The sequence below is a fragment of the Watersipora subatra genome, chromosome 10 (assembly GCF_963576615.1).
Source record: "Watersipora subatra chromosome 10, tzWatSuba1.1, whole genome shotgun sequence".
Classification (NCBI taxonomy): Eukaryota; Metazoa; Bryozoa; class Gymnolaemata; order Cheilostomatida; family Watersiporidae; genus Watersipora; species Watersipora subatra.
In genome coordinates this window covers 36,272,855-36,300,592 of record NC_088717.1, presented here as the reverse complement: position 1 = coordinate 36,300,592, position 27,738 = coordinate 36,272,855, and the positions used below count along the sequence as shown (strand labels likewise).

Here is a 27,738-nt window from a genome sequence, read left to right as displayed (position 1 = left end):
GAGAAGTCTATGAAATTGAGTGAGCCCCTTTAGCAGACCCTTGAGGCACTGCCAGCTGGCTAATTGCACCAGGATCAGCCCCTAAAAATAAAAAAATGCTGGCTTGAGCAAGCCACCATTTTTCCACGTTAAATATATGTGACAATGTTATATGTGATGTGATGCGATGTGTGACATGTGGAACATGTCACCAATGTGGAATGTATACATAATTCACATTGACATGTGAAATATATACATTCCACATTATTACAAGGTTAGCGCCTATGCATATTCACCTATGCGCCTTGGTTATATAACTCAAGCCAACATTGGCATAACCTAAAATCCTTGTTGAAGCATTTGGTAATATGAAGGCAAAAATTCGAACCAATTGTTTTGCGAGTCTCAAACTAAAATGATAAAATAATTCAAGCATTAGCCTAGGGCTCAGTTTATTAAAAGGTCAATAGATAATCAATAGATAATCAATAAATAATCACTACTGACTTACAAAATCATAGATTATACAAATCTGTGAAATGCAAATTAAAGGAAATACTCCTATTTATTTTACTGAAACTGACCTGCCCTCTAGCCATCCGAAATTTCCTCAATAACAACAAATAGAATCATAATTCACGGAAACAGTCAGATAGGTGGCAACAATTTATGTTTTATATAATACATCAACTGCCCTTGAGGTTAATTGGAACCCTCCAACACCATTTATTGTTGATAGATTTCATACAAGCGTAGACCTATTAACTATACTATATATAGTATAGTTAATAGGTCTATGCATACAAGTATGGAAGCTGCCCAGTTTTATTGTGTTTGCTCGTTTTTTCTCTTGCTTAAAAAAATATTCCTAATAAAACTATTTCTTCAGAGAAATTTTTTTTTAAATACACCTGTAAAAAATCTCAAATTTTTTTTAGAGAAAATTAAAGCTTTTACCAGATTTTGCAGCTTTCCGCATCATTATATCTCTTTGCTTCTGTTTGATTTCTTCTTTTCCTTTCATCAACTTTTCTCTTTCTTCTTCCGTCTGATGCCAGCGAATAGCTAACGCTCTGTGCGCGTCATCTCCATTTTTCATTGGCTGAGAATATTTATGTTGCTGGTTCTCTCTTTCTTCTGTAACCAAAATTGTAAAACTTTTGTTGTAATTGTAAAATTCTAATTGTAACATTCTAATTTTTGTTGTAATTGTAAAATTCTAATTGTAACATTCTAATTTTTGTTGTAATTGTAAAATTCTATTAACATTATAATTTACGTTCTAATTGTAACATTTTTGCAACATTGTTCTATTTTTGACAATTGTGCAGTTTGGTGATCAAACAATATAGGTATTTTTTTACAACTTGCTTTTCAGCAAAAACTTGGCAGCATGTTATCAATTATATACGTAATAATAACATAGCAACCTATTTTTATTACCGATACATTATATAGCTATCTAGTTATCTAGGCATCGGCTAATACCCAGTTATCATTTAGTACCTCATTATTATCTAGTACCTAGTCATCATCTAGTACCTAGTCATCATCTAGTACCTAGTCAACATCTAGTACCTAGTCATCATCTAGTACTTAGCTATCATCTAGTACCTAGTCATCACTTAGTACCTAGTTATCATCTAGTACCTAGTCATCATCTAGTACCTAGTCATCATCTAGTACCTAGTCATCATCTAGTACCTAGTCATTTAGTACCTAGTCATCATCTAGTACCTAGTCATCATTTAGTACCTTGTCATAATCTAGTACCTAGTCATCATCTAGTACCTAGTCATCTAGTACCTAGTCATCATCTAGTACCTATTTATCATCTAGTACCTAGCCATCATCTAGTACCTATTTATCATCTAGTACCTAGTCATCATCTAGTACTTAGTCATCATGTAGTACCTAGTAATCATCTAGTACCTAGTCATCATCTAGTACCTAGTCATCATCTAGTACCTAGTCATCATATAGCACCTAGTTATCATCTAGTACATAGTCATCATCTAGTACTTAGTCATCATCTAGTACCTAGTCATCATCTAGTACCTAGTCATCATCTAGTACCTAGTCATCATCTAGTACCTAGTCATCTAGTACCTAGTCATCATCTAGTACCTATTTATCATCTAGTACCTAGCCATCATCTAGTACCTATTTATCATCTAGTACCTAGTCATCATCTAGTACTTAGTCATCATGTAGTACCTAGTAATCATCTAGTACCTAGTCATCATCTAGTACCTAGTCATCATCTAGTACCTAGTCATCATATAGCACCTAGTTATCATCTAGTACATAGTCATCATCTAGTACTTAGTCATCATCTAGTACCTAGTCATCATCTAGTACCTAGTCATCATCTAGTACCTAGTCATCTAGTACCTAGTCATCATCTAGTACCTAGTTATCATATAGTACTTAGTCATCATCTGGTACCTAGTCTTTATCTAGTACCTAGTCATCATCTAGTACCTAGTCATCATCTAGTACCAAGTCATCATCTAGTACCTAGTTATCATCTAGTACCTCATTATTATCTAGTACTTAGTTATCATCTAGTACCTAGCCATTATATGGTACTGCTGCGAAAAAGTTATAAGCAGTTTATAGCCATAGATTGATCTTCTCTTTTGGAAGCTATAAACTGATTGTCAGCGAGAGAAACGTGATGAAATATTCAGCAACTCACTTGGAGAGACTGTCTGCTCTATGGCGAGAACAATATGAGCCCATTGACGTAACCACTCTTTCTGTGTCTCATTAACAAGTGTGTATGTGTTGCCCATCATGGCAATCAGCATGTTGATAAGCAGCAAGGTGACGAGTATCATGTAGAACACAAAGACAACCTTTCCCATGATTTCATGCGTTGTGTACTTGAGATCTTCATACATAGTAATAAACTCACCTGTTGAAGACATAAGAGAGCTACTGCAAGCAAAGCTGTGAACATTTTTACAATTCATAAAATTGTAAACACCTTATTTAGCAAATTAAAGCATATTTTTCTACAAGCAACTGTTTTATTTTTAGAGTAGAATTCACGATATTACCATTTATAGTTGAGAAATGAAATTAAATTGGTATTTTTGAAATGCACAAACAAGTGAATCTGAAAGGTGATTGGTCAATAGTAGTTTACTGTTGCTACATGTAGCAACAGTAAACCACTGTTGACCAATCACCTTTCAGATTCACACATTTGTACATTTCAAAAATGCACTTTTGTCATAAACTGTCATCAACTGTTGAACCATGTTGCATCTATCTTATTATATTAAGTTGCCTTATGTACTAGTATCAGCTATTAAAACTGAAGGAGTGAGCAACAAAACTTCAGACATTTTTAGTTCCCATTCAAGCTGCACAGACCAGGAAAACAGACAGTTGATAATGAGATTGTCTAGATTACAATAAACTGTAGGTAAAGTAGCCTTTGTGCTTGTACAATTAATAAGGGAGCTCCTTCAACGTACCCATACTCATGTAAAACATGCCCATTAACGCCTCTGGTGGATTGGTGAATGGAGTCGTCTTATTTTCTGGGTGGTTGTAGTTTACGTGGATCACATACATAGACTACAACAATATGTTAAAATATTGCGAATTGAATATAAATTTTAGACTAAACTTTCAGCTAGCAAAATATAAAAGAACATGGAGCATTTTCAAAGAACGAGAATACGCAAGATGATGCTTTATAAAAATATTTTATTTCTAGCTTGTGAGGTACAAAAAAGCTTTCGGATATACTTTTAATTAACTGGTTGATTTTTATAGATTATCAATTTGCTGATGTTGATTTATAAAAACATTCAAATTAAACAGTTTGTACAAGCAGCTTGCCTACACAATTGTATCACACCATATTTATTATTGGGCTTTTTGGAGTATTTCTAATAACCTTGACACTAAAACTAAGCTGTAACGAGCACTTTTTACAAGTCTCCCTTCCACAAACCTTTGACATGACCAACTCATTTAGCATAAAATTAGAAATGTTTGATTCATCAATGTTTAAAGTATTTCATCAATCTCAGTTCAGCTTGTTTGCTGTTCTTGCATGCCAGTTACTCACAAGTTACTGTTGTGTCACCCTTGTGAAGAAGAAATAAAACAAGCGACCTCAATTTGCAAAGAGCGACTTATTTGTTTACAAAAAGTTTTTTGGTTAATTAAAAGAAATGTTTTGATACTATATAAGCAATGCATCAGATTCTAAACATGTGATACAAGTTATTTTACCAGACAGGGCAGATACACTTGTCAGGTGCAGTAAAAGGAAGTTCCAGATACATTCTAGATTATGGCTAGTATAAAAAAACTGTCATATGTGTCACGATTTAAAGATAATGTTGCATATGTGGCATGACAAGTGGCATTCAACATTATAGATACTAAAAAACACTTGTTCGTATGTGTCCCATTTTAATGATAATAATGACATCTATGGCATGACAAGTGATAAACAATGTCAAGCACAGTGACACATTCCAGACTATATGTATAGTGTGAAGACACATGCCATATGTGTCACACTTTAAAGATAATGATGATATCTGTGGAGTGGCAAATAGTAAGTATTGTCAGGATATCAGTTTACTAGGTGGTACCTGTGAGAAGCCAATCAGAAATATGAAGTATATGGTGAAGAACCGCAGCAGATCTCCAACGAGCATTTTGTAGATCATCGTAACAAATGGCCCAACCATCTTGAATCCACGACAAAAAAACAAAAAATGGGGAGCTGTCATGAGAATAGTTATGATTGTCAAGACATCCTGAAATCATCAAAATTAAAACAATTAAATAAGAACCCTGTAACAAAACTCATTAAAATTAGATTTATGAAAAATGAAATAATTAAATCTAAAATTGAAATATTAAAGTTGCAGTAAGTGGAATTAAAACCTTTAAATTTAAAACCAAAATTACTAAACCAAATAGAAAAGCATTAAAATCATAACTAAAACTTTTAAAAACACAATCATTACAATTAACATCATTTAAGTTAAATGCACAAAAATTAAGGTCATCAGAACTTATATCATTGAAAATTGAAATCATTAAAGTCATAAAAATTAAGTCTTTAAATTAAATTAGACATGAGCATGTTGCTTATCTAGAATGTCTTTATATTTATATAATGATAATTTTTTAAATTACTGCTAAATTCCAGTGTTATTATTTTATTTAGGTAATTAGTTTTTCTATCTGGTCTGATTTGTTTCTGTCTGCATCGGCTGTTGAATTCAAGATCAAATCAAATCACAAATCAAAGAGTTACAGACAGTGTATGTTTTAAAGCATTTGTAATCAATGGTTACCAGAAGAGTGATAATCAGCCATAGCTAAGCCTATTAGTAGAGCAGGAACATAAACTTATCTTTCAGCTTATTCCTTCCGAGGGTGGGCTACTCAAACAAAGATGTTTCATAGTCAGAAATTTATGCTGAATTCAATTATAATGTTTCTACACCTATGCGTTTGCACATTTCTGAGCTAGAAAGCACTTTCGAAATGGGAGGGGACAACTCCAAGTTTGCTTGGAAAACCTTACATATCAGACAAAGAAAAATATTTTATAATCTCAAAAGTTAGTAAATGCTTTTACATGTAATTGAGATTAGGTGAGTCAACTTTCAGCACTTCTTAACCCATGTTAAGGCTGCAGCAAGACTGCTTGTTTCACTGTCTTGATCAGTCTGTGAATGAAACCCTAGTCAGAGTGACTAAACTTCAATATGAGACAGCCAAACAGTATTCAAACAGATGGTTGATATTGGAAGAAGAGAGCATTCAATGTGAAATTACTCAAAAAGTGTCAAGCATTGAGAACTTTGATGAGAGTTCAGACTCGTTATGTCATTATGCCTGTTATAAAAAGTATTGTAACAAACTCGTTATGGAAAAAGCTGAGAAGAGACAGAAGAATGTGATACAGCAGAAGAGGTGAAACTAGATATATATTCCTTTACAATTTCATGATGATTACTCCATGATAATGGTACTTTGGTGGGAGAAAAAGAAAACATTTTCATTTTTGTCTGCACATTTTGTGAGCAGCAAAACTAACTCTTTGCAGTTTACATGACGCGTTATAGCCTACAATTTGGACATAAATGTATAGATAAATTATGTGTATGATCCTTCCTTGGTTTTTTGCATATGACCACACAAACTATGTTAGATATGCCACGCTGTACTATGCAGAGATGACTAATCTGAAAGTATCGCAGATCAAGGTGTATGAGGCTCTTATGAAGAAGGGGTATTTTACTTATCAATCACGACACCACTGTCCATTCAGCTCTTTCGCTTGTGATCAATCTATTGAGCAAACAGTTAAAAGAGACTCAAAGTCTCACGGTGGAATCATAGAGTTTACCAGGAAGTCATTGGCCTCTCAACGCTGGACTCACTTGGAACGAACAGCTGTACATACAGACATGAAGAAGATGCCAGTGCTTAGTGGTTCGGATGCAGCAAGTTATGAGATGCGTGAAAAAGCATGGAAGGCTGATGAGAAAATGAGGGAAGTCATGAAAGACTCATAATAGCAAGAATAAATTTGTTTGCGTTTCAAACCACCAAGCTAGTACATATTACCAGTGGCGCAAAAGCCTCTATTGAAGTGAATTACCTAGGATCTTGAAATGGCAAATGTGATAGGAGAGAAACAGCTTTCAGAATTTGTTCAGAAGAGATTAAGCACCGAAGAGATTGATTTCAATGCATCTATCAAGTCAAACAAGCGCAAAACCTTCACCACATTACCATCAGCTATGAAATCAAAATAAAAAGTCCTAGTGTGTTCGCACAGATTGTTTGAGAATTTGGTAGTGATCAGCCAACAGCGTAACTTGGATTTGAGAAATGTGTTATCATTCTCTCTTGGCAACATCAGCTGGTCCCTGGCTAACTCTGATGGCTCTATATTGAAGACTGCTAAGTTGGCTCTGATGGCTGCTGTTGAGAAAGATGTTGCTGATAAACCATCAATTTATGTTAACCAGGATCAGCTACCAGTCTTTGACGCGGTTGTGATTGATGCTATAGCCGAAATTCAGGCCCTGACACTCCTCCAGCGTTTGCAACGAATGGTTAGTATTGGAAGCTTGTATCACACATGTGGCGTGGATTTTGTTTGTGACACATACCCTGATATCAGCATTAAGGGAGGTGATAGAAGTCATAGAAGTGTGAAAGGAAGGCAGAAGGTTGCTGTGTTTAGTCCGAAGTAATCATTGCCAAAATGGTCTGAATTTTTAGCAGATGGCTCAAACAAGACTGCCCTAGTGAAATTTTTGAAGGATACATGAAGCGAGTCAACTGTGAAGCAGAAACCTGTAACAGCTTTTTCTCAAGAATGCCACATGATTAGCTATGACCTTGATGGATCAATCGCTGTAAGCCAAATAGATAATTTGACATCAGACCACGAGGAGGCAGATACGGGCATGTTATCACTTATCACAAAGATAATGGAAGACAAACCCAGCTCAAAAGTACTAATCAAGTGCCAGGACACAGATGTTTTCCTAAGCTGTCTATCTCTAGTGAATGAGCTGCTATCACAGAAACTCATTTACTGCTGTGGTAAGAAGAAGCAGTTGAGATATGTAATCATAGGCTGTCTGTCTACCGTCTTCACAACTGAACGATGCAAAGCATTGCTCGGGCTCCATGCTCTAAGTGGATGCAACAGTGTAATCGCATTCTATTCCAAAGGGAAGATAACTTTCTTCAAGCTGCTAAAGAACCATCCTGAATTCTGTAACACACTGAAATCATTGGGAACAGATTTTGAAGTTGATGGTGCAATATGAGAACCTATTGAGACATTCATATGCAGATTATATGTTGAGGAGACAAATCACATCAATGAAGCACAGAATAAGATCTTCTGCTCACCGTCTCGCACATCACAATCAAACCTACCACCCATACTAGATGAGTTAAATCTCCATATACCTAGGACTGCCTACCAGGCCACAATATGGAGAAGAGCCAAGCAAATCATCATCAATGCTCCATCCCCCCAGCAACATGGATGGTTTATGGAAGGTGGAAAGCTTAAAGCTATATGGATGACAGAACAACAAGCACCTCTTGATGTGCTCATGGACACGTTTTGTTGATGCAAAACTGGATGCCAGTCTCATCGCTGTCAGTGCAACAAGACAGATCTCAAGTGTATGGACATGTGCAGATGCAGCTGCTGTAGCAATAGAAATAAAGATGGAGATAAAAGTAGTAATGCAGAAGACTCAGATGACTGCGAATTAGAAGGTTATTATTCGAGAGGTATTGTAACCAAAGGTGTGCTTTATGTTTGATTAGAATACATGTGTCATACCGTACAAAAGACTGACTAATTGCAATTTCACTTGCATAATAAAGTACACGGTTCAACATAATAAGCATTAATGATGAATATATGTATACTAAAATATTATATATACATGGTCTTAGTCTTTAAAAATACTTTTCATTTTGTTTTGTAGATCTATAATGATATAGGAATTGTGGAATAACAAGGACAAACTGTAACGCTGCTACCATATCAACCAAACTGGGAATACATAATATTATATAATACACTTGTAATATTATTCTAATATTTGAATAATAAATATTTTAGTGTTATTAGAATTGATTTCAACTTAGGTTATTGCTAATTATTTAGTATTTATATGCCATTTTCATTATCACATTGTTGGCAGAAGCACATAAAACATTACAGACATTTGTTTAATTAAAATAATATATTAATTATATTGCTCAAATATGAACAATCTGAGAGGTGTAGAAACCAGATATTTGAAATCAGCTCGAAATTCTGATCTAGGTACCACTCTTATCACATAGCCCACCTTCAAAAGGAATAAATCACTTTTTTTGACAGCTTTTTGATGCCCTCCTGCTCTACTATATAGCAGCGAGCTGCTTATGGTAAGCTATGGAAGACTTGTCTATAAGCATAACTTGACTTTCAGGAAAATTCACAGAGACATATTTTAGCATGTGCCAAAACTATGAAAGAGTGGATTGAGTAAATTATTTTCTCTGCAATTTATTATGGTAAGGGCCTTAGACTAAGCTCTATAAATTATTATGGTAAGGGCCTTAGACTGAGCTCTATAAATTATTGTGGTAAGGGCCTTAGACTGAGCTCTATAAACTAGCATGGTAAGGGCCCTAGACTGAGCTCTATAAATATGTGTAGCTCTTTTCCTGGTGTAAAGTGTACTGCTTAAAATTGCTGTTTACCTCATAGGTGGCCAAGTGTTTGCTGAACGAACAGAAGATTCTGCTAGGAACCATGAGCAGGACGAGGATACATGATATGTAGAACAAGGTGAGAGATGGAGCCGACTGCCAAATAGAGAATCAAGTTATATAGAAAACACAATCTACAGTAAAATTAGGGCTTTCAACAGCTTCATACACTTACAGCATATGCTTACTATGGTTATTGAAATAAATATTTAGCAAAAAAGCTTTAAAAAGGTTGACTTGCAACAAAATTCACATTACAGTTATTTGGTATCAAAAGATTCACCATGTCTTACTCTGTTGTGTTGTAGGTGCAAAATTTGTGGGAATGTGATTACAAGCTTTTAAAAGCTAAAAAATGAATAATAAAATCTAATAAAATTTAATAATATCTAATAAAATTCAATAAAATCTCATAAGCTAAATTTTGCTTTAAAAGTTTACAAAGATACCCAGAGCGTCTCTAAGAATCTTTGCCTGCCGGTTTGTTTGAGATTTATCGCTGCTGAAATCAAGTAGATGATGACTCCAAGTAGAGTGATTCCCTCCATTGAGAGTCTGGCGTAATCACTAGCTTCATACTCTATACCTGCAAATTGATAAGGAAAAGAGTTTGTTGACAGTTTTTGATGTGATCACAGATTAGATATTTGGTTAATTAGTTTATATGAAAAAGAAAAACTAATAATACATGTAATCTTACTATAATAATAATAGTCATGTCCACCGGTCCGAATTCATGCTAAGAGCGTAAGAAAAAATTACACCGTACAGGAATCGCACCCACATGTTTAGCCTACAAACTGAACCACTCAACCACCTTTGCCACATCTATGAATATTTGTGCAGATCCTTATTACAACCCCTGCTCTAGACTTCCAGGGTACCAGTACTGATAATGGTAGCACATAATAATGATCCTATAATCATGGGTATAACAAACTGGCTGGAGGAGAGTAAAGGAAGCAAAAACACATTGAAGCAAGGTTGGTACATAGGAGCATGATAAAGCAGTGATGGTCGGTAAGTGGCTGGTAAGTCGAAATATTTGGCAGATTTCATCAAAGTTTGAATGGTAGGTCTTGATCTCATCTTAACAAATGGCTTTTAACATTAGGTTTAAAGCTATTAAAGGCTGAAGTTTTGCGGAAATCTATTGAACGACTATCTATTGTGATGATATTTTACATTCAGTTGTTTTTGACTGGAAGCAGTATAAAATATTATTGATGGTAGACTGTTTTTAAAAAGTCTCTTATTATAGTGTAAATCTTTTTTACTTTATAACCACTTGAATAAAAATGTTGAATGCACCATCAAAAGAATTTTATACTGATAAAGTTTATTAGCAGGCTACACAAACAGCTGAACAAACACTAACCTAGATGTAGTCAGTGGTAGTTTATTAAAGACTCACTAGACGCTTTTTTGATGTTAATATTTTTAAATAGCAAAATGAAGTATTTCCCATAACTTCAGACAGTAACTAATGTTAGAGGTAATAAACATGTTGTATATTAGTTTCATAACACTTCTGGGTAACAGTGTAGAATATTTACTAGTCAGGGTTGACATGAATTTTATCTGCTGATTTAGTTTATCGAAGTGTGCATATGTGCATTATATATTATTTGGATTAGAAGATCTTTCTGACTATAGAAGATAGACAAACAACAGGCAATAAAACAAACCACTGACCTTTTGGAGGGCCGTTGAGATAGCAGAAATGTGGAGGCCATGTCTGATTCGTCGCAACAAATGTGCCATTTTCATTTTGCTCGTATTTGCTGTATAAAAAAGATAAGACAGACTAAAAATTGTATTAAATCATAAACAGTGACAGTTTTTAACCATGATAAAGCAAAGATTGTAAAAAGCACAAAAAATGGCTTTGACTTGAACATGTCTACACATGTACATGTATGGATATTGTGTTTAACTCATAGCTTTAGTTGTACAAAATCATCTTCAAACATACGTGAGCAGCGAATATTGTTAGTTGCAATTGCCTGAAACACAGCATTGTTAACAGACTTGGTAACGATGGTATACATGTACATGAGCTGCTACTAGCTACTAGCTACTGATAAACAGTTTGCTAACTAATCATATTAATTTAATAGTCGGTAATAGTGAATAATTTGATAGTAAATATTATTTGTAAAACCAATTTTGAAAATTTTCATTTGAAAAGACAAGATTTCTTAAACATTAAACTGATGAGTTAAACTATCACATATCAAAACATAAAATAACTCAAATACTTTACTTAAACTGCATATCAAACCTGATGGCATGCAGTAAAGTTTTTGATACCAGCACCATATACACGTACATCTGCAAACAGCAATTCACTTAACAGTTAGACTTTAATCTAGTGAATGCAATTGAGGGAACTATTGAGTATTACTATAGACTAAAAACTCACAATTTTAACATTATACTATTTGTGTTTTAGATGGACTGCAATAGTTATCTGTATTCTTGACATATAAACAAAGAATCAACTCTGGTCTAAATTGTTTCATTTAGTGAAAGACTAAAAAAAGGTAATTCTAGTTGTAACTGCGACCTTTTATTAGAACTGATAAACATCAACAAAATGATGTTTTTTTCAGTACATTTAAAAAAAATGAAATGAAAAGACAGAAATCAGAAATTATTGAGTGAGTTGAACAAACGTGGTTTAAAAGTTGGTGATTTAATAATATTTCATAAGAGATAGGACAGTGAATTGATAGTTGTAGCTACAGAAAGTTCAGCTGCTACAACAGTTGGATCTGTTTGTTTAAATTTGATTAGTTCTTTAAAAAGTTCTGTATGATTTGGTTTTGTAAATAAAAGTAGCCATTTTAAGCATGGGCTTTTATACAAAGAAAAGAAACATTTTATTAAATTCTATTAGTATATATGAGTCTTCCACATCAATGAAAATAAATAAATAAAAAATAGCAGACCTTTCACCGTCATAAACATCTTTGCCAGGCCGTAAGACAAGGGCAATCATGAAGATGAGAAAGTAGATAGAGAAAAGGGTCAGTCTTCGGTAGAATTTAAAACGCAGAAAAGTCGACCATTTTTCATTGAGCAGGTTGACTATCATTCCATCCACCATCTTTAGGTGATCAGGCTGCAGAATTGGTAAAAATCGAGTAGGTTGCCTAACATGCCATTGGTTATTCCAATTGTTATTACACTTAACAACACAATGAAAGTAGTTGACTAACATGACAGTGATCGGTAGTCAGAATAAGTATCATGGGGTTACTTAACATGCCATTTCTTATTCAAACTATTATTACATCGCACTTAACAACACAATGAAGATAGCCGACTAACATGACAGTGATCGCTAGTCAGATCGCACTTAAAACGACTAACACTAAGTGATAGTTTGACGTAGAATTACAAACATAGCAGCCTATATAGATTTCACCACATTCAACATAAACTGACTAACAGAAAGCTCACCAGGCACGACAGTAAAATGGATGACCAATAGAATAGACTGACTAACATACCATTTGTGATATTGTTGGCTGTCCACCCACTGCATAGCATTACAAGAATGGCATTATTATATTAGTCGAAGTTCAATAAAAAGCTAAAATTTGTTCAGTTTAAAATAATTTAAAATTTTGATGAGATTAGTGTCAAGAATATGAATCGCATGCAGTGTGTGCTGCCTTGTTTTTTACAGTAGTCTGATATAACCTTGACTAGAAACAGCATCTAAACATGCATGTAAAACTTTGGTTTGGCACCATCATTTGACAATTGAGAAGAAGAAGGCTTTTTAAACAACCTGCTAAGTTTACAAAGCCCACCTTTTCTCCATGAATAATCAAATGCAACGCTGATGTAGGATTTATCTCTCCTTTTGGTCCAATTGTGTCAATGTTGTCAAGAGGATAGGCAGCACAAGTGACGTCTCCATAAACCCAGTACACCTCTCGCTCCTTCTCTATCAAATGGTTGTAAATCTCCTTGTGTGCCATAGCAGCTGCCAGGGTCAATGGGGTCAGTCCTGCGTTGTAATCAATCACAAATGTTTTTGCTTCTCACCATAAAAAACAAACAAGGAAGAACGTACGTATTCATAGAATAGATGTCGTGGAATTGTCTGAACTGCACAACCTTCATATTGTATTATATTGTGTTATATTGTATAGAATACAATATTATATGCTAAAATTTTTAACAAAATAAGAGCAGTGCCTGTTTGTCTGTCTGTCTGTTTAGAGCCATGCTAAAAGTTAATTCCTGTGGAAAAAAATATTTCTTTCCACAGAATTCAGACCCGGAGCATCACATTTACAAGCAAGCAAGTTACTATTCCACCTCTCGCGAGCCTTTCTGCTTCACCTGATAACTTTCCTTATACTAATTTCTCATGACAGTCTCTTACAGTGCAAGTGAACTAGTATAATGTAATTAATACAGTATAAATAATATACAGTCAAACATGGATAACTCGTCCACGGATAGCTCGAACACATGCTTAATTCGAACATTTCCTTTGGTCCGTTCCCACGTAATGATAAATTGCTATAGATAACTCGAACTCAACACTGTTAATTCGAACTGTTTTTTTGCCCAACAGCTACTGAAACGGTTGTGTTCGCTTTAGAAAATCACTTTATTCAAAGCCATAGAGGTAAACTTCATCTTTTCGTAATTCATAAGCGTCGTTATTACCACCATCGGCAAAATATTTTTGTCAACGACTTTTCTAAAAGTTTGGTGAAATTTGATTTATACTGTGATACGATGAATAGCACGGGCTAGCCGGGTCACGCGCGCAAGAATTTTCGCCACGCACATACAAAACAAAAATCGCATGTTGTTTTGTATGTGCGTGGCGAAAATCCTTGAGTGCGTGACTCGGCTAACCCGTGATGAATAGTTTTCCGACGTTGATTCCGTGTTGAATCAACGTCGGAATGTTGAATGTTTAAAACGTCTTAAAAAATGTTGTAATTAAACGTATACGTTGTCTGAGCTACAAAAAACTATTCATCGTTTGACCTAAACACAGAATACGTGTGTACATTCAATAAGTATCTATTAAAAAAGCGTGAGTGATATAGAATGTACCGTAAAACCTCGTAAAACTTCTAATTGAACTGCCTCGGAGTGTTGCTCTTAACAAATCCCAGGTAAAGTAAGGTAATCTGCATAAACTTCAAGAAAAAACGGCAAAATTGATCGTGGGTAAAACCCCAAAAGAAAAAAATGTCTTTTCTTTTGAGCATTTCAACAACGATCAAGTCTTGCCAATGTCAATCTGAAAAACGTCCTGGCAATAACATCACCTCAAACAACAAACCAATCTCAAGTGATAGAAAAATCTCTATACTTTTTCATGAAAACGTTTTAAACTTTACATTAGAAGCATTTAATTTGAAACAAGCCATTTGTGCTTTTGATTTATATTATAGTTTGTATATGTACATGTATCTACTAATAAATAAGTAAATATATGGACTTGTGACAGTGCTCTGATAACTTGAATGCTCTGATAATTCGAACACTTTTGCTCGGTCCCTTGAAGTTCGAGTTATCCATGTTTGACTGTAGTATAACATAGTATACTATAGTAAAAGTTACTATAGTATAATATGAACTAATATAAAATAATATATTGCAAGGTCAAATAGCATAAACTTCAGAAAGTATAATAAGCTAACTTTAATTAGATGTAGCAGTATGAGCAGCTCTATTTGACAGATGCCTCTTTGCGGTTGCAACAGACATTGTTCATTTGACAAAAGAGTAATTCAAAAACACCTGCTTTTCTTGTTGACCAAATATGGCTCTTCCAAGAAATCAGCTCTATTCAGTCGTTTTTGGTAATTGGCTATCAGCTATTGGCCCAGAGTTTCTCCCAATTAGAGCAGCACCCAGAAATATTGCGTGATACATGTGAAAGGATTTGTCAACAAATGTAAAGCTGGCAGCATTCTATAGAATATAGTCACCAGTACATTGTATTCGCTGTGTACATGCGTGAGTATAAATATACCTTTGTTGTTTTTTATTGAGAGAAGTTTTGGTCCAGCCATAGAGAGAACAACATCAAATATGTCCAGCTTGTTGTGAATGACGAGCATGTGCAGAACTGTATTTCCTGTAAAATATGTAAATAACCACTAATGAGATAGTCCATTTGTCTGAAAAAAATTCATCACCCTGAAATTAAATTCAGATATTCAACTTAGCCACTAAGCAGGCTGCCAACTGCACCACTTGACCATCCTGGTGCATTGTGGGATAATAGTACAGATAGCTATTGTACATGATGGTCTCTCACAGCAAACGTGACTTTTAGGGTACCAAGTCTCATAACATACTGTTGCTGTTGTTAGCTCTTTTGCTGATTTGAACTTTGTTTATATCATATTAGAGAAATATAAATATTAATTAATATAATAGTTAATATCATCAGCAAATGCAGAGGCTCAAGCGACAGAAAGTCAAGATATGCTGGCTGTCGGTAATTGCAGAACTTTCAAAATAGCACAAAAATTTTCACATAAAATCTTACTCCAAGGCTGGTACCTCAAGCTTCATAGAATTTATAACATTTTTGTTAATTAGTTTTCTAGGTTTTACATTGGAGAAAATAAAGAAGTATAGAAACTTGAAAGCGCTGCAGTTGTATAAAACTTTTGCTTAAAAATAAAAAAATGTTTTGTTTTATCTAACAACAAGTTAGACCGTTAAAACTAGTTTCTGGCAGCGAAACAATAATACAAGCTAATCAGATGAATTATCAACGATTAAATCTGAGAAGCATATATTACATATGCACGTAATGCATATGTAATATGCATTACAGCATATTACATATGCGTGTAATGCAAGGCACGGCATGAGATGAAATCATAATAAAAAAAGTAAAGAACCCTGTAAATTTGAATAAAAATTGAAACAAGAACTTAAGATACCTTCAGATAAACTATTAAAGCATCGATAGTATAAGTACAACAGTTTAAAAGGGTTTTATTACAGTATTAAAGTTGTGTTAATATTTAAAGGATTACGTATTAAGTCGAAAGCTATGGTTTTAGAATACTATAAAGCACTAAAAAGTTTCACAAAAGACAAAGCAAAAAGGTGATGTTATCTTTATGCTGCCTTAAGTGTTTTCAGTGCATTTCAACTGCTATAAACCTTGGCTAATAAATGCTTAGGCTGAAAAGAGAACTGTCAGAGTTGTCACAATGTTTGACAAATGATAGGAGATCGGCATATTGACATGTTAGGGCAGGTGCTGCTGCAAGCACCTGTAGTTTGACTCAAAGAAACAAAATGAACTGTAGCAGGAAGAAGTTGTGATATCTGAAAAATAAATGTCCCAGACTTACATGAAGTTAGACTTTCACAGAAAGAAGAGTTTTCTTCTCTGTATTTTTGTTTTTCTAATTTAAAGTCACCTTTATAAGCAAACCTATTTTAAGTATCTACATTTTTTGGAATAAATACACTCTCACGTATTTTTGTAACAGTGTTTTGGCTATGATGATTGTAAATATATAATTATAATATAGAAATATGTTATACCCACAGCCATACTTGTCGCTGACTAACATGATAGTGACCGGCTGTTAGCTACCATTCTAATGTATCGATGATAGTTAATATTAAGAATCATAATAAATATACAAAAATAATTAAATGTTGTTAATAACACAAATTACTGAATTCTTAGCTTTGCAATAATAGATGTCAAAAGACTGCTAGTATGATGTGCCTGAGCAACTATAGATGCTCTGCTTTGGTTAATCTAACCTGGTTAAGCAGTCTCCAAGGAAACTGGTACAAAAAACTCTCAAGTATGTCAAAAATTGAAACTCGGTTAAAGCTTTATAATAATTTTTACTATAATAACAGCCAAGTTTGTCTTTTGAAAGTCTCAGGTCACCTTCAGACTCTGAAGGTGAATCCACGTGTAAGTGTAATATAGCAATACTAAATGATATGCACCAACAAAAGCATAGCAAAGTAAATTAATTTGGAAAAATGCAAAAATTAAACAGATTATAAATATGTGTTTTTAAAATCGCAATCTAGTTTAAGCTTATAGTTTATATGATGTAACAGTTACTATAGTTGCTAGTAACATTGTTGCTTTTACTAGATGAGGATGCAGTCCTACTGACCGTTGTGGTCTTGTGCATAGGGATCGATGCGTGCACTTTTCTCAGACCTCTTCATTGTTGAGAAAAGAAGACGAAGACACTCCTCTTGTTTAAGACATGCAGCAAAGCTTAAAGGATATTCTCCCCAGTAGAGGTAACCTGCAGGTTCAATGAAGTCAGGATAAAAATTGTAAATAATGAGAAGTTAATAGTATAGTAAAGAAGGAGAGACAATTTCCAATGCATTATAAGAAAGTCCCACTTTCACTTCCACATTTCCTAGCCGGCTTTATCCAAATTTTGCACACGTATGTTCCCTGCCTCTCGCTAAATCACCAAAATATTCGGTTTCACAGATTTGTCTGGTTCTTAAAAACCGGCCTGTTGAACACCCAGCTGCGACTATCTGACCAAAAATGGAAAGCATTCTGGGTAATACCGAGCTTGCTGCTAGCTATAAAAAAGTTTGCTCCACAATCATGTACGATGAGAAATATTTGCTTGCATTTTCATGTCAACATGACAGGTCACCTTGGTAATTAGTTTTTGATGACATTTTCATCAGCTCAGTGCCATCTTGATCCTTTCTAGAACTTTCCTGATCAGTGCATGAGAAGAAAGTGCCATAGGCTCTCTCTCCAATGGTTAGACCATCCTTGTCAGAGTCCAGCAGGTACTTCACCATAGCAGGGTCCTCGTTCACAATAGCCATATGTAAAATGTTCTCTCCTGAATAGAAACGATGATGTTGTGGTTGCCTTTCTTACATACAAATAGCTGAGTAGTGTGTCCGATTCTGAAGAATTGAAAATTCATGGGCGTGTATTCATGTTCATGTTTGATATTCCAAGCCGCTGCAAGTGCCATGTTACTTTTAGAACTGAGCATAACTAGAGCTGTTGTGACTAGCTTGAATCTTTTAGTATAAAAAGTAAGTTGCCATAAAACTACAAAAAGTGTTAAAAAGTACAATAAATCTACTAGGGAAGTTTTCTATTCAGCCCTGGCATGCATTAGTCAAGTTTTATCTCATTTAAAATGTTGTGACAGTACTTCAGGTAGCATAAAGACAACATCACCTGACAGCTTTGTCTTTTGTCAAATTCTATTGTGTTTTATAGTGTCTTAGAACCATAGCTTCTCAACTTGCAGTTTAGTATATGAAATGTAACAATTTAGCACAGCTCTAATGTGATTGGTAAGGCAATGATAAAAGCACTTTTATTAGTTTAAAAGCATGATATTTTTAAGCACTAACACTATTTTGTAAATTTGTTTATAGATTGACAAAACTGATAAACAATTTTATAAAAAAAGGGTTAAACATGAATTTACACAAAGATTTAATAGATTTAATCCAAAAGTATTGCTGTTTTTTATCATTTGTGATTGTTTTTGATTATTGAGGGGATCTGATTGTCAGGGTGAGCCAACATTAAAATCGACATTATTTTATTGCGGCAAAAATGCTGAAAAAAGTTTATGTGCAAATTGATGCCTCGAGTTGGCTATTACTGCGGTAGTTGCTATCATTACTATAGTTGCTCTCATAGTTGCTATAGTTGCTACCGTTGCTATAGCTGCTATCATTGCTATAGTTGATATCATTGCTATCATTACTATAGTTGCTATAGTTGATATCATTGCTATCATTACTACAGTTGCTATAGTTTCTATCTTTTCTATAACTGCTATCATTTTTACAGTTGCTATCATTGCTATCATTGCTATAGTTGATATCATTGCTATCATTACTATTGTTGCTAGCAATCTATAGCAAGTATAGCGACTATATCATTGCCATAGTTGCTATTGTTGCTATCATTGCTATAGTTGCTATAGTTGCTGTCGTTGCTATAGTTGGCCATCGTGGGCCATCGTTGCTATAATTAATATAATCTATTGCATTCAGGTTGCAGTGTTACACGTCTTTATTATGTTTTTTTTGCAACTATGAATGTCAAAATCACACTTTTGCTAGATCTGAATGCTGATAATTGTGATCAAGTTTAATTTTGAAACGTCCTGGCAGTCAGATAACTTCTAACAGCAAAATGATTACAAGTGATAAAAAATTGCCGATACTTTCTGATAGAAATTACTAAAAGTTTTGGGCAAGTTCATCTTTCAAGTGACTGACTTGTTTCACAAAGTTTCGCTGCTAACTAGTTCTTAATCACAGCCGATGATATCGTTGCTAGCCAATGGCAGGGTTCTTGAGTAACATGATAATAATAGATGTACAATGATATTCGCTGTGAAATCTTACCAAAGTATTTGTCAGAGACGTATATGTCAACGAACAGCTTAGGGAACACGTAGAGGAGTCTCTTGGCTAAAGTGATGAAGAGTGGTTTAGTTAGAAGCAAGCATAAGTGAAGTATAGTCTCTCCAACGGTACCTCTTTTGTACAAGTCCCAGCAAACCAGCCTTCAAAATAATGTAATATGGAACAACTTAATAAAATATAAAATGTTATAAATCAATTTATTATTATATACTACAATGTAATTTGAAATAATATCGTTAAATTATTATGTAAAATAATATAAAATATAAATATATGACATAAAATAGTGCCATATTGTACAAAATAATGTAATAAAATACATTATGATATGCTATAATATAATTATGGCAGTACAATCTAAATAATATAACATAAAATGATTTATCACAACATACTATAACATAAAATAATATAAAGTATTATATAATAATATAACAGGATATAATATAATGGGACACCATTTTTAAAAGGTAAAAGTTAAAAATCTTGCGCAATGTTATTATTTTAACCTCTGACGAAAACTTGTCCTAAAAAGTGAATTTTGCTGAATAATTCAGAACCTTCTTTAAGACTAGTTAATTTTTGGTCTCAATCAATGTACAGCTGCAGTAAGATGACATGACATGTCATCTTACTGCAGGTGTACATTGGTTCTAAATATACGTTGATTCTATTAGATTACAATAAATATAGATCACAGTCTATAGATAACATGTATATAGATACTATTTGTATATAGATAACATGTATATAGGTAGTATTTGTATATAGATAACATGTATATAGGTAGTATTTGTATATAGATAACATGTATATTGGTAGTATTTGTATATAGATAACATGTATATAGATATTATTTGTATATAGATAACATGTATATATATATTATTTGTATGTAGATAACATGTATATAGATAGTATTTGTATATAGATAACATGTATATAGATAGTATTTGTATATAGATAACATGTATATATAGATAGTATTTGTATATAGATAACATGTATATAGATAGTATTTGTATATAGATAACATGTATATAGATAGTATTTGTATATAGATAACATGTATATAGATAGTATTTGTATATAGATAACATGTATACAGATAATATTTGTATATAGATAACATGTATATAGATAGTATTTGTATATAGATAACATGTATATAGATAGTATTTGTATATAGATAACATGTATATAGATAGTATTTGTATATAGATAATATGTATATAGATATTATTTGTATATAGATAACATGTATATAGATATTATTTGTGTATAGATAACATGTATATAGAAAGTATTTGTATATAGATAACATGTATATATATAGTATTTGTATATAGATAACATGTATATAGATAGTATTTGTATATAGATAGCATGTATACAGATAATATTTGTATATAGATAACATGTATACAGATAATATTTGTATATAGATAACACATATATAGATAGTATTTGTATATAGATAACATGTATATAGATATTATTTGTGTATAGATAACATGTATATAGATATTATTTGTATATAGATAACATGTATATAGATAGTATTTGTATATAGATAACATGTATATAGATAATATTTGTATATAGATAACATGTATATAGATAGTATTTGTATATAGATAACATGTATATAGATAGTATTTGTATATAGATAACATGTATATAGATAGTATTTGTATATAGATAACATGTATATAGATAGTATTTGTATATAGATAACATGTATATAGATAGTATTTGTATATAGATAACATGTATATAGATAGTATTTGTATATAGATAACATGTATATAGATAGTATTTGTATATAGATAACATGTATATAGATAGTATTTGTATATAGATAACATGTATATAGATATTATTTGTATATAGATAACATGTATATAGATAGTATTTGTATATAGATAACATGTATATAGATAGTATTTGTATATATATAACATGTATATAGATATTATTTGTATATAGATAACATGTATACAGATAATATTTGTATATAGATAACATGTATATAGATAGTATTTGTATATAGATAACATGTATATAGATAGTATTTGTATATAGATAACATGTATACAGATAATATTTGTATATAGATAACATGTATACAGATAATATTTGTATATAGATAACATGTATATAGATAGTATTTGTATATAGATAACATGTATATAGATAGTACTTGTATATAGATAACACATATATAGATAGTATTTGTATATAGATAACATGTATATAGATAGTATTTGTATATAGATAACATGTATATAGATAGTATTTGTATATAGATAACATGTATATAGATAGTATTTGTATATAGATAACATGTATATAGATAGTATTTGTATATAGATAACATGTATATAGATAGTATTTGTATATAGATAACATGTATATAGATAGTATTTGTATATAGATAACATGTATACAGATAATATTTGTATATAGATAACACATATATAAATAGTATTTGTATATAGATAACTTGTATATAGATATTATTTGTATATAGATAACATGTATATAGATATTATTTGTATATATATAACATGTATATAGATAGTATTTGTGTATAGATAACATGTATACAGATAATATTTGTATATAGATAACACATATATAGATAGTATTTGTATATAGATAACATGTATATAGATAGTATTTGTATATAGATAACATGTATATAGATATTATTTGTATATATATAACATGTATATAGATAGTATTTGTGTATAGATAACATGTATACAGATAATATTTGTATATAGATAACACATATATAGATAGTATTTGTATATAGATAACATGTATATAGATATTATTTGTATATAGATAACATGTATATAGATATTATTTGTATATATATAACATGTATATAGATAGTATTTGTGTATAGATAACATGTATACAGATAATATTTGTATATAGATAACATGTATATAGATAGTATTTGTATATAGATAACATGTATATAGATAGTATTTGTATATAGATAACATGTATATAGATATTATTTGTATATAGATAACATGTATATAGATAGTATTTGTATATAGATAACATGTATATAGATATTATTTGTTTATATATAACATGTATATAGATAGTATTTGTGTATAGATAACATGTATACAGATAATATATGTATATAGATAACATGTATATAAGTAGTATTTGTATATAGATAACATGTATATAGATATTATTTGTGTATAGATAACATGTATATAGATAGTATTTGCATATAGATAACATGTATATAGATAGTATTTGTATATAGATAACATGTATATAGATAGTATTTGTATGTAGATAACATGTATATATATAGTATTAGTATATAGATAACATGTATATAGATAGTATTTGTATATAGATAACATGTATATAGATAGTATTTGTATATAGATAACACGCATATAGATAGTATTTGTATATAGATAACATGTATATAGATAGTATTTGTATATAGATAACACATATATATATAGTATTTGTATATAGATAAAATGTATATAGATAGTATTTGTATATAGATAACATGTATATAGATATTATTTGTATATAGATAACACATATATAGATAGTATTTGTATATAGATAACATGTATATAGATAGTATTTGTATATAGATAACATGTATATAGATAGTATTTGTATATAGATAACATGTATATAGATAGTATTTGTATATAGATAACATGTATATAGATAGTATTTGTATATAGATAACATGTATACAGATAATATTTGTATATAGATAACATGTATATAGATAGTATTTGTATATAGATAACATGTATATAGATAGTATTTGTATATAGATAACATGTATATAGATAGTATTTGTATATAGATAACATGTATATAGATAGTATTTGTATATAGATAACTTGTATATAGATAGTATTTGTATATAGATAACATGTATATAGATAGTATTTGTATATAGATAACATGTATATAGATAGTATTTGTATATAGATAACATGTATATAGATAGTATTTTTATATAGATAACATGCATATAGATAGTATTTGTATATAGATAACACGTATATAGCTACATGTATACAGAATGTACTCATCAATTCATATGTAGAGGTCATAGTTAAAGAAGATGAACGAACAAGGTATCAACAAAATACCAATAAAATATCTAATAAATATCAGAGTTTTGTAGCTGAAAAACAAATATAACTTTGGCAACTCAAGGACAAATATTACCTTAGGTACTGATAAGGTAACAAAACATCGTGCCTGAAAACTAAATACTATGTTGGCAACAAACAACCGCTGGCTTGGTCGAAAAACAGTATTTTAAAAACTGACTAGTAAGCTTCGTCGTACAATCTGTAAGCAAACATTACTATGACAACTGATACATGCACATAATGTTGACAACAGGTAAGTTTATCTTTAGCAACTGATTATGAATGTAACAGTGATGTCAAAATTTCTATACAAGTACTGTTTTGTCCACAAATAAACAAACACTAAAATAAGCAAACACTTCCATAGCAGCCAATAAACAAACCCTATCATAGCAAATGATTAACATTACCGTATCCATTGATAAACAAATGCTACCATAGCAACTGATAAACAATCACTACCTTAGCAACTTATAAACAAACAATACAATAGCAACGGATAAATAAACACCACCATATTACCTGGTAAACAAACACTACCATAGCAACTGATGAGCAAATACTACCTTACCAATTGATCAACAAACACTACCATAGCAACTTATAAACAAACACTACCATAGCAACTAGTAAACAAACACAAACTTGGTGAGTAATGCACAATAATTAAATTTACTAATTTGTAACATACACTGTCATAGCAACTAAGTAACCAATGCCGTCTTTGCAATGAATACACAACCATTAGTTTAACAATTGATGTAAAAGTGCTAACATAGCAACAGGTAAACAGATACAAACTTCATAGATTGCAGCATCAACCCTGCTGTGGCTACTGAATGTGTTCATACCCACAACTTTACCTGTAGCTGTTATGAAGACTCTCTAACACACATTGACGGTTCTAAGCAACTACCACAGAGAGTAAACATACTACTCTCACCTCATTGGTTGTTTTTCTGTTGATGAAGCTGGATTCTTCAAAACACCGTTTTCTTGGGTCTTTTGGTTACCATTTGCATGGCCATTTGCTTCAACATCATGAGCGGGTCCTACTTTCTGAGAGTTTTGTCCTAATTAATTAATTTTAGGATAAAACAAAGATTAATTCATACAGACAGATTGTGAAATATAAAAACATTCCAACCATGACATCATTGTAATGCACAATACGGTTTGCAAAGCTTGCACGGTTTTTACAATTGCCACGGTTTTTATGGCTGGCATTGTTTACACAATTTGCACAGTTTGCACATCTTACAAGACTTGTATAGCTTCAATGGTTTTCATGGTTGTCACTGTTTTCATGGTTGTCTCGACTTGCATGCTTTGCCTGGTTTTCATGGTTTCCACAGCTTACTTGATTTGCATGTTATTTCTTGCTATTCATTTCCATTTAGCTTAAAACATTTTGATATTACCAAATTTAGGCTGAGAACCATTCTCTGAAGTTGGTGAAGGAGGCTGGGGAATGGTGTCATTGCGAAAGCATTTCCTCACATGCACTATCTCAGAGCAAGGCACCATCTTTCCTTCACCATTGTTGTACAAATACTTTCCGATGTTTTCCCTAATCGCATCGTCTATTTTTGTATAATCCTTTTCTGAAAGGCACTCTTTCATAATATCCACAAACGTGCCTAAAAAAGAAAAACGTGAAACAGTTGCTGAATCGAAATTGCAGAATGTTCACTTTCTGATGCATAAAAAGCTGTTTAGTATTTTTACCCAGCCAAACTGAACTTGGCATAAAAATAAGCGGTAAAACAACATGAAGAGAAGAGCAACAAACATGAAGTAATGAGATTCAAAAACAATAAAAAAACAGTTACAGATTTAGAAATCAATTGAAGTCTGTTATTACTGTTTTGAAAAATGAAAAAGATGTTTTCTCTGACTATTCTTTTGAATAATAATAATATTAATAACAACATTAATAATAATAAATCTTAAATATTTAAAGTTAGACTAAGATCTGCACAGCATCAATACAAGAACAAAAGACTTGTTAGTTCATGCTGACCTATTTTAAATCATTGTAATAATAGATCCAACTAATTCTCAAACTTAAAGTATTATTTGCTAAACACAAAACAATAACATAAAAGCATGTTGATCAGTTGGCTTCTTACAAGTTTATTTGTGTTGTAATTTGAAAATACAAAACCTTCAACGGCACTCTTGTACAGAAGGAAAGAAGATATACACCATAAAAATGCAAATAGTGACAGTTGGATACAACCAGCCTGATTGGGAGCATTGACAGATGACTGAAATACAAATTTTTTAAAAAGTGGTGGTAAAGTTGCAGAGTGGTGAAAGAATGCAAGTTTAACAAAGGTTCTCTAATAGTAAGGAGTGCTGATGGTGATATTTACTATGGTACTATCGTACTGTGATACTATGGTACTACGATACTATTATTAGTACTATGGTACTATGGTACTGCGGTACTATAGTACTATGGTACTGTGATACTATGATACTGTGGTACTATGGTACTATGGTACTGTCGTACTATGGTACTGTGGTACTATGGTACTATGGTACTGTGGTACTATGGTACTATGGTACTGTGGTACTATGGTACTGTGGTACTGTGGCACTATGGTACTATGGTACTGTGGTACTATGGTACTGTGGTACTGTGGTACTATGGTACTGTGGTACTATGGTACTATGGTACTGTGGTACTGTGGTACTATGGTACTGTGGTACTATGGTACCATGGTACTGTGGTACTATGGTACTATGGTACTATGGTACTGTGGTACTATGGTACTATGGTACTGTGGTACTATGGTACTGTGGTTCTATGGTACTGTGATACTATGATACTATGGTACTATGATACTATGATACTATGATACTGTGGTACTATGGTACTATGGTAATGTGGTACTATGGTACTATGGTACTATGGTACTATGGTACTATGGTAATATGGTACTATGGTACTATGGTACTATGGTACTATGGTACTATGGTACTGCTGTACCATGGTACTGTGGTTCTGTGGTACTATTGTACGTCATAAAGCCCCAAGCTATGATCGTATTGAAGGATCAGTAATGGTTTATGTGGGTATAATTACTTAGACTAGCAGCACCCTCTTGTCTTGCTCATAAACGAGTAGAAATGCAATAATAAACTGTTCACCATTTACTCTCCTATGTGGGGTAAAGGAGAAAACAATATTTTCAAGGTTGCAAAACCTTGAAGCTATGCAAACCCCATTATTGAAACTGAATTTGAGAACTTGCTTTGACTTCACACTTTCTGCTGTATGAAACTTTTTAACTTGAAAAAAGCTGAAACTTTTCATAAATTTGCTATGTTATGCCACTTATGTAGAATTTACATGTATGTTATTGGAAATTTACGCTTTAGGAGCATCTAGTGCATTCTCTTTATAGCTCAAACAAGTAAATCTTTGATTCTGGTATCTAGCAGAATACAACTCGAGTGTGTTAACACCTAATAGTAGGGCATCTAACATAAAATCTGAGAAAAAATATACGAAAATCATTTAAAACATAATTAAATTGGGAGCAAAAAGTTCGCCAAATTCAAAAATGACAAATTCAAAACAGGCATGATAAAAATAAAAATGCTCTCAAAGCTAAGCCAGAAGGGATTTTAATGACATTTCTCTCCACAGTTTTACATACAGGTGAACTTAACGGTAAGGTATTCTGAAAGTCGGTTGAAACTATAAATCCATTTTCTGATTAGGAGAAGATGCAGGTATAGACTCACCATCACCAGTAAGGGCGAGAAACTGGTACCACTCGCAGGCTTTAGCATCAGCTTGGTTCCTATCAGCTGAGGAGACCTGGCTCTCCGTGTTGTCCAT

The 27,738-nt window shown here is 32.3% G+C and overlaps 1 protein-coding gene across 1 annotated transcript; it reads right to left on the bottom strand.

Annotated features, from left to right (window-relative positions):
- Positions 1 to 7: 7 nt before the first annotated feature.
- On the bottom strand, positions 8 to 27,738 carry LOC137407011 (transient receptor potential cation channel subfamily V member 5-like). The gene is made up of 17 exons (XM_068093614.1): positions 27,642 to 27,738; positions 25,304 to 25,522; positions 24,826 to 24,955; positions 19,687 to 19,847; positions 17,949 to 18,146; positions 17,439 to 17,576; positions 15,299 to 15,403; positions 13,101 to 13,300; positions 12,231 to 12,403; positions 10,972 to 11,060; positions 9,726 to 9,862; positions 9,268 to 9,372; positions 4,608 to 4,775; positions 3,471 to 3,573; positions 2,684 to 2,902; positions 940 to 1,119; positions 8 to 81 (listed from the first exon to the last, which is right to left on the bottom strand). The coding sequence occupies exons 1-17, from the start codon at positions 27,736 to 27,738 to the stop codon at positions 8 to 10; spliced, it is 2,496 nt and encodes an 831-aa protein (XP_067949715.1).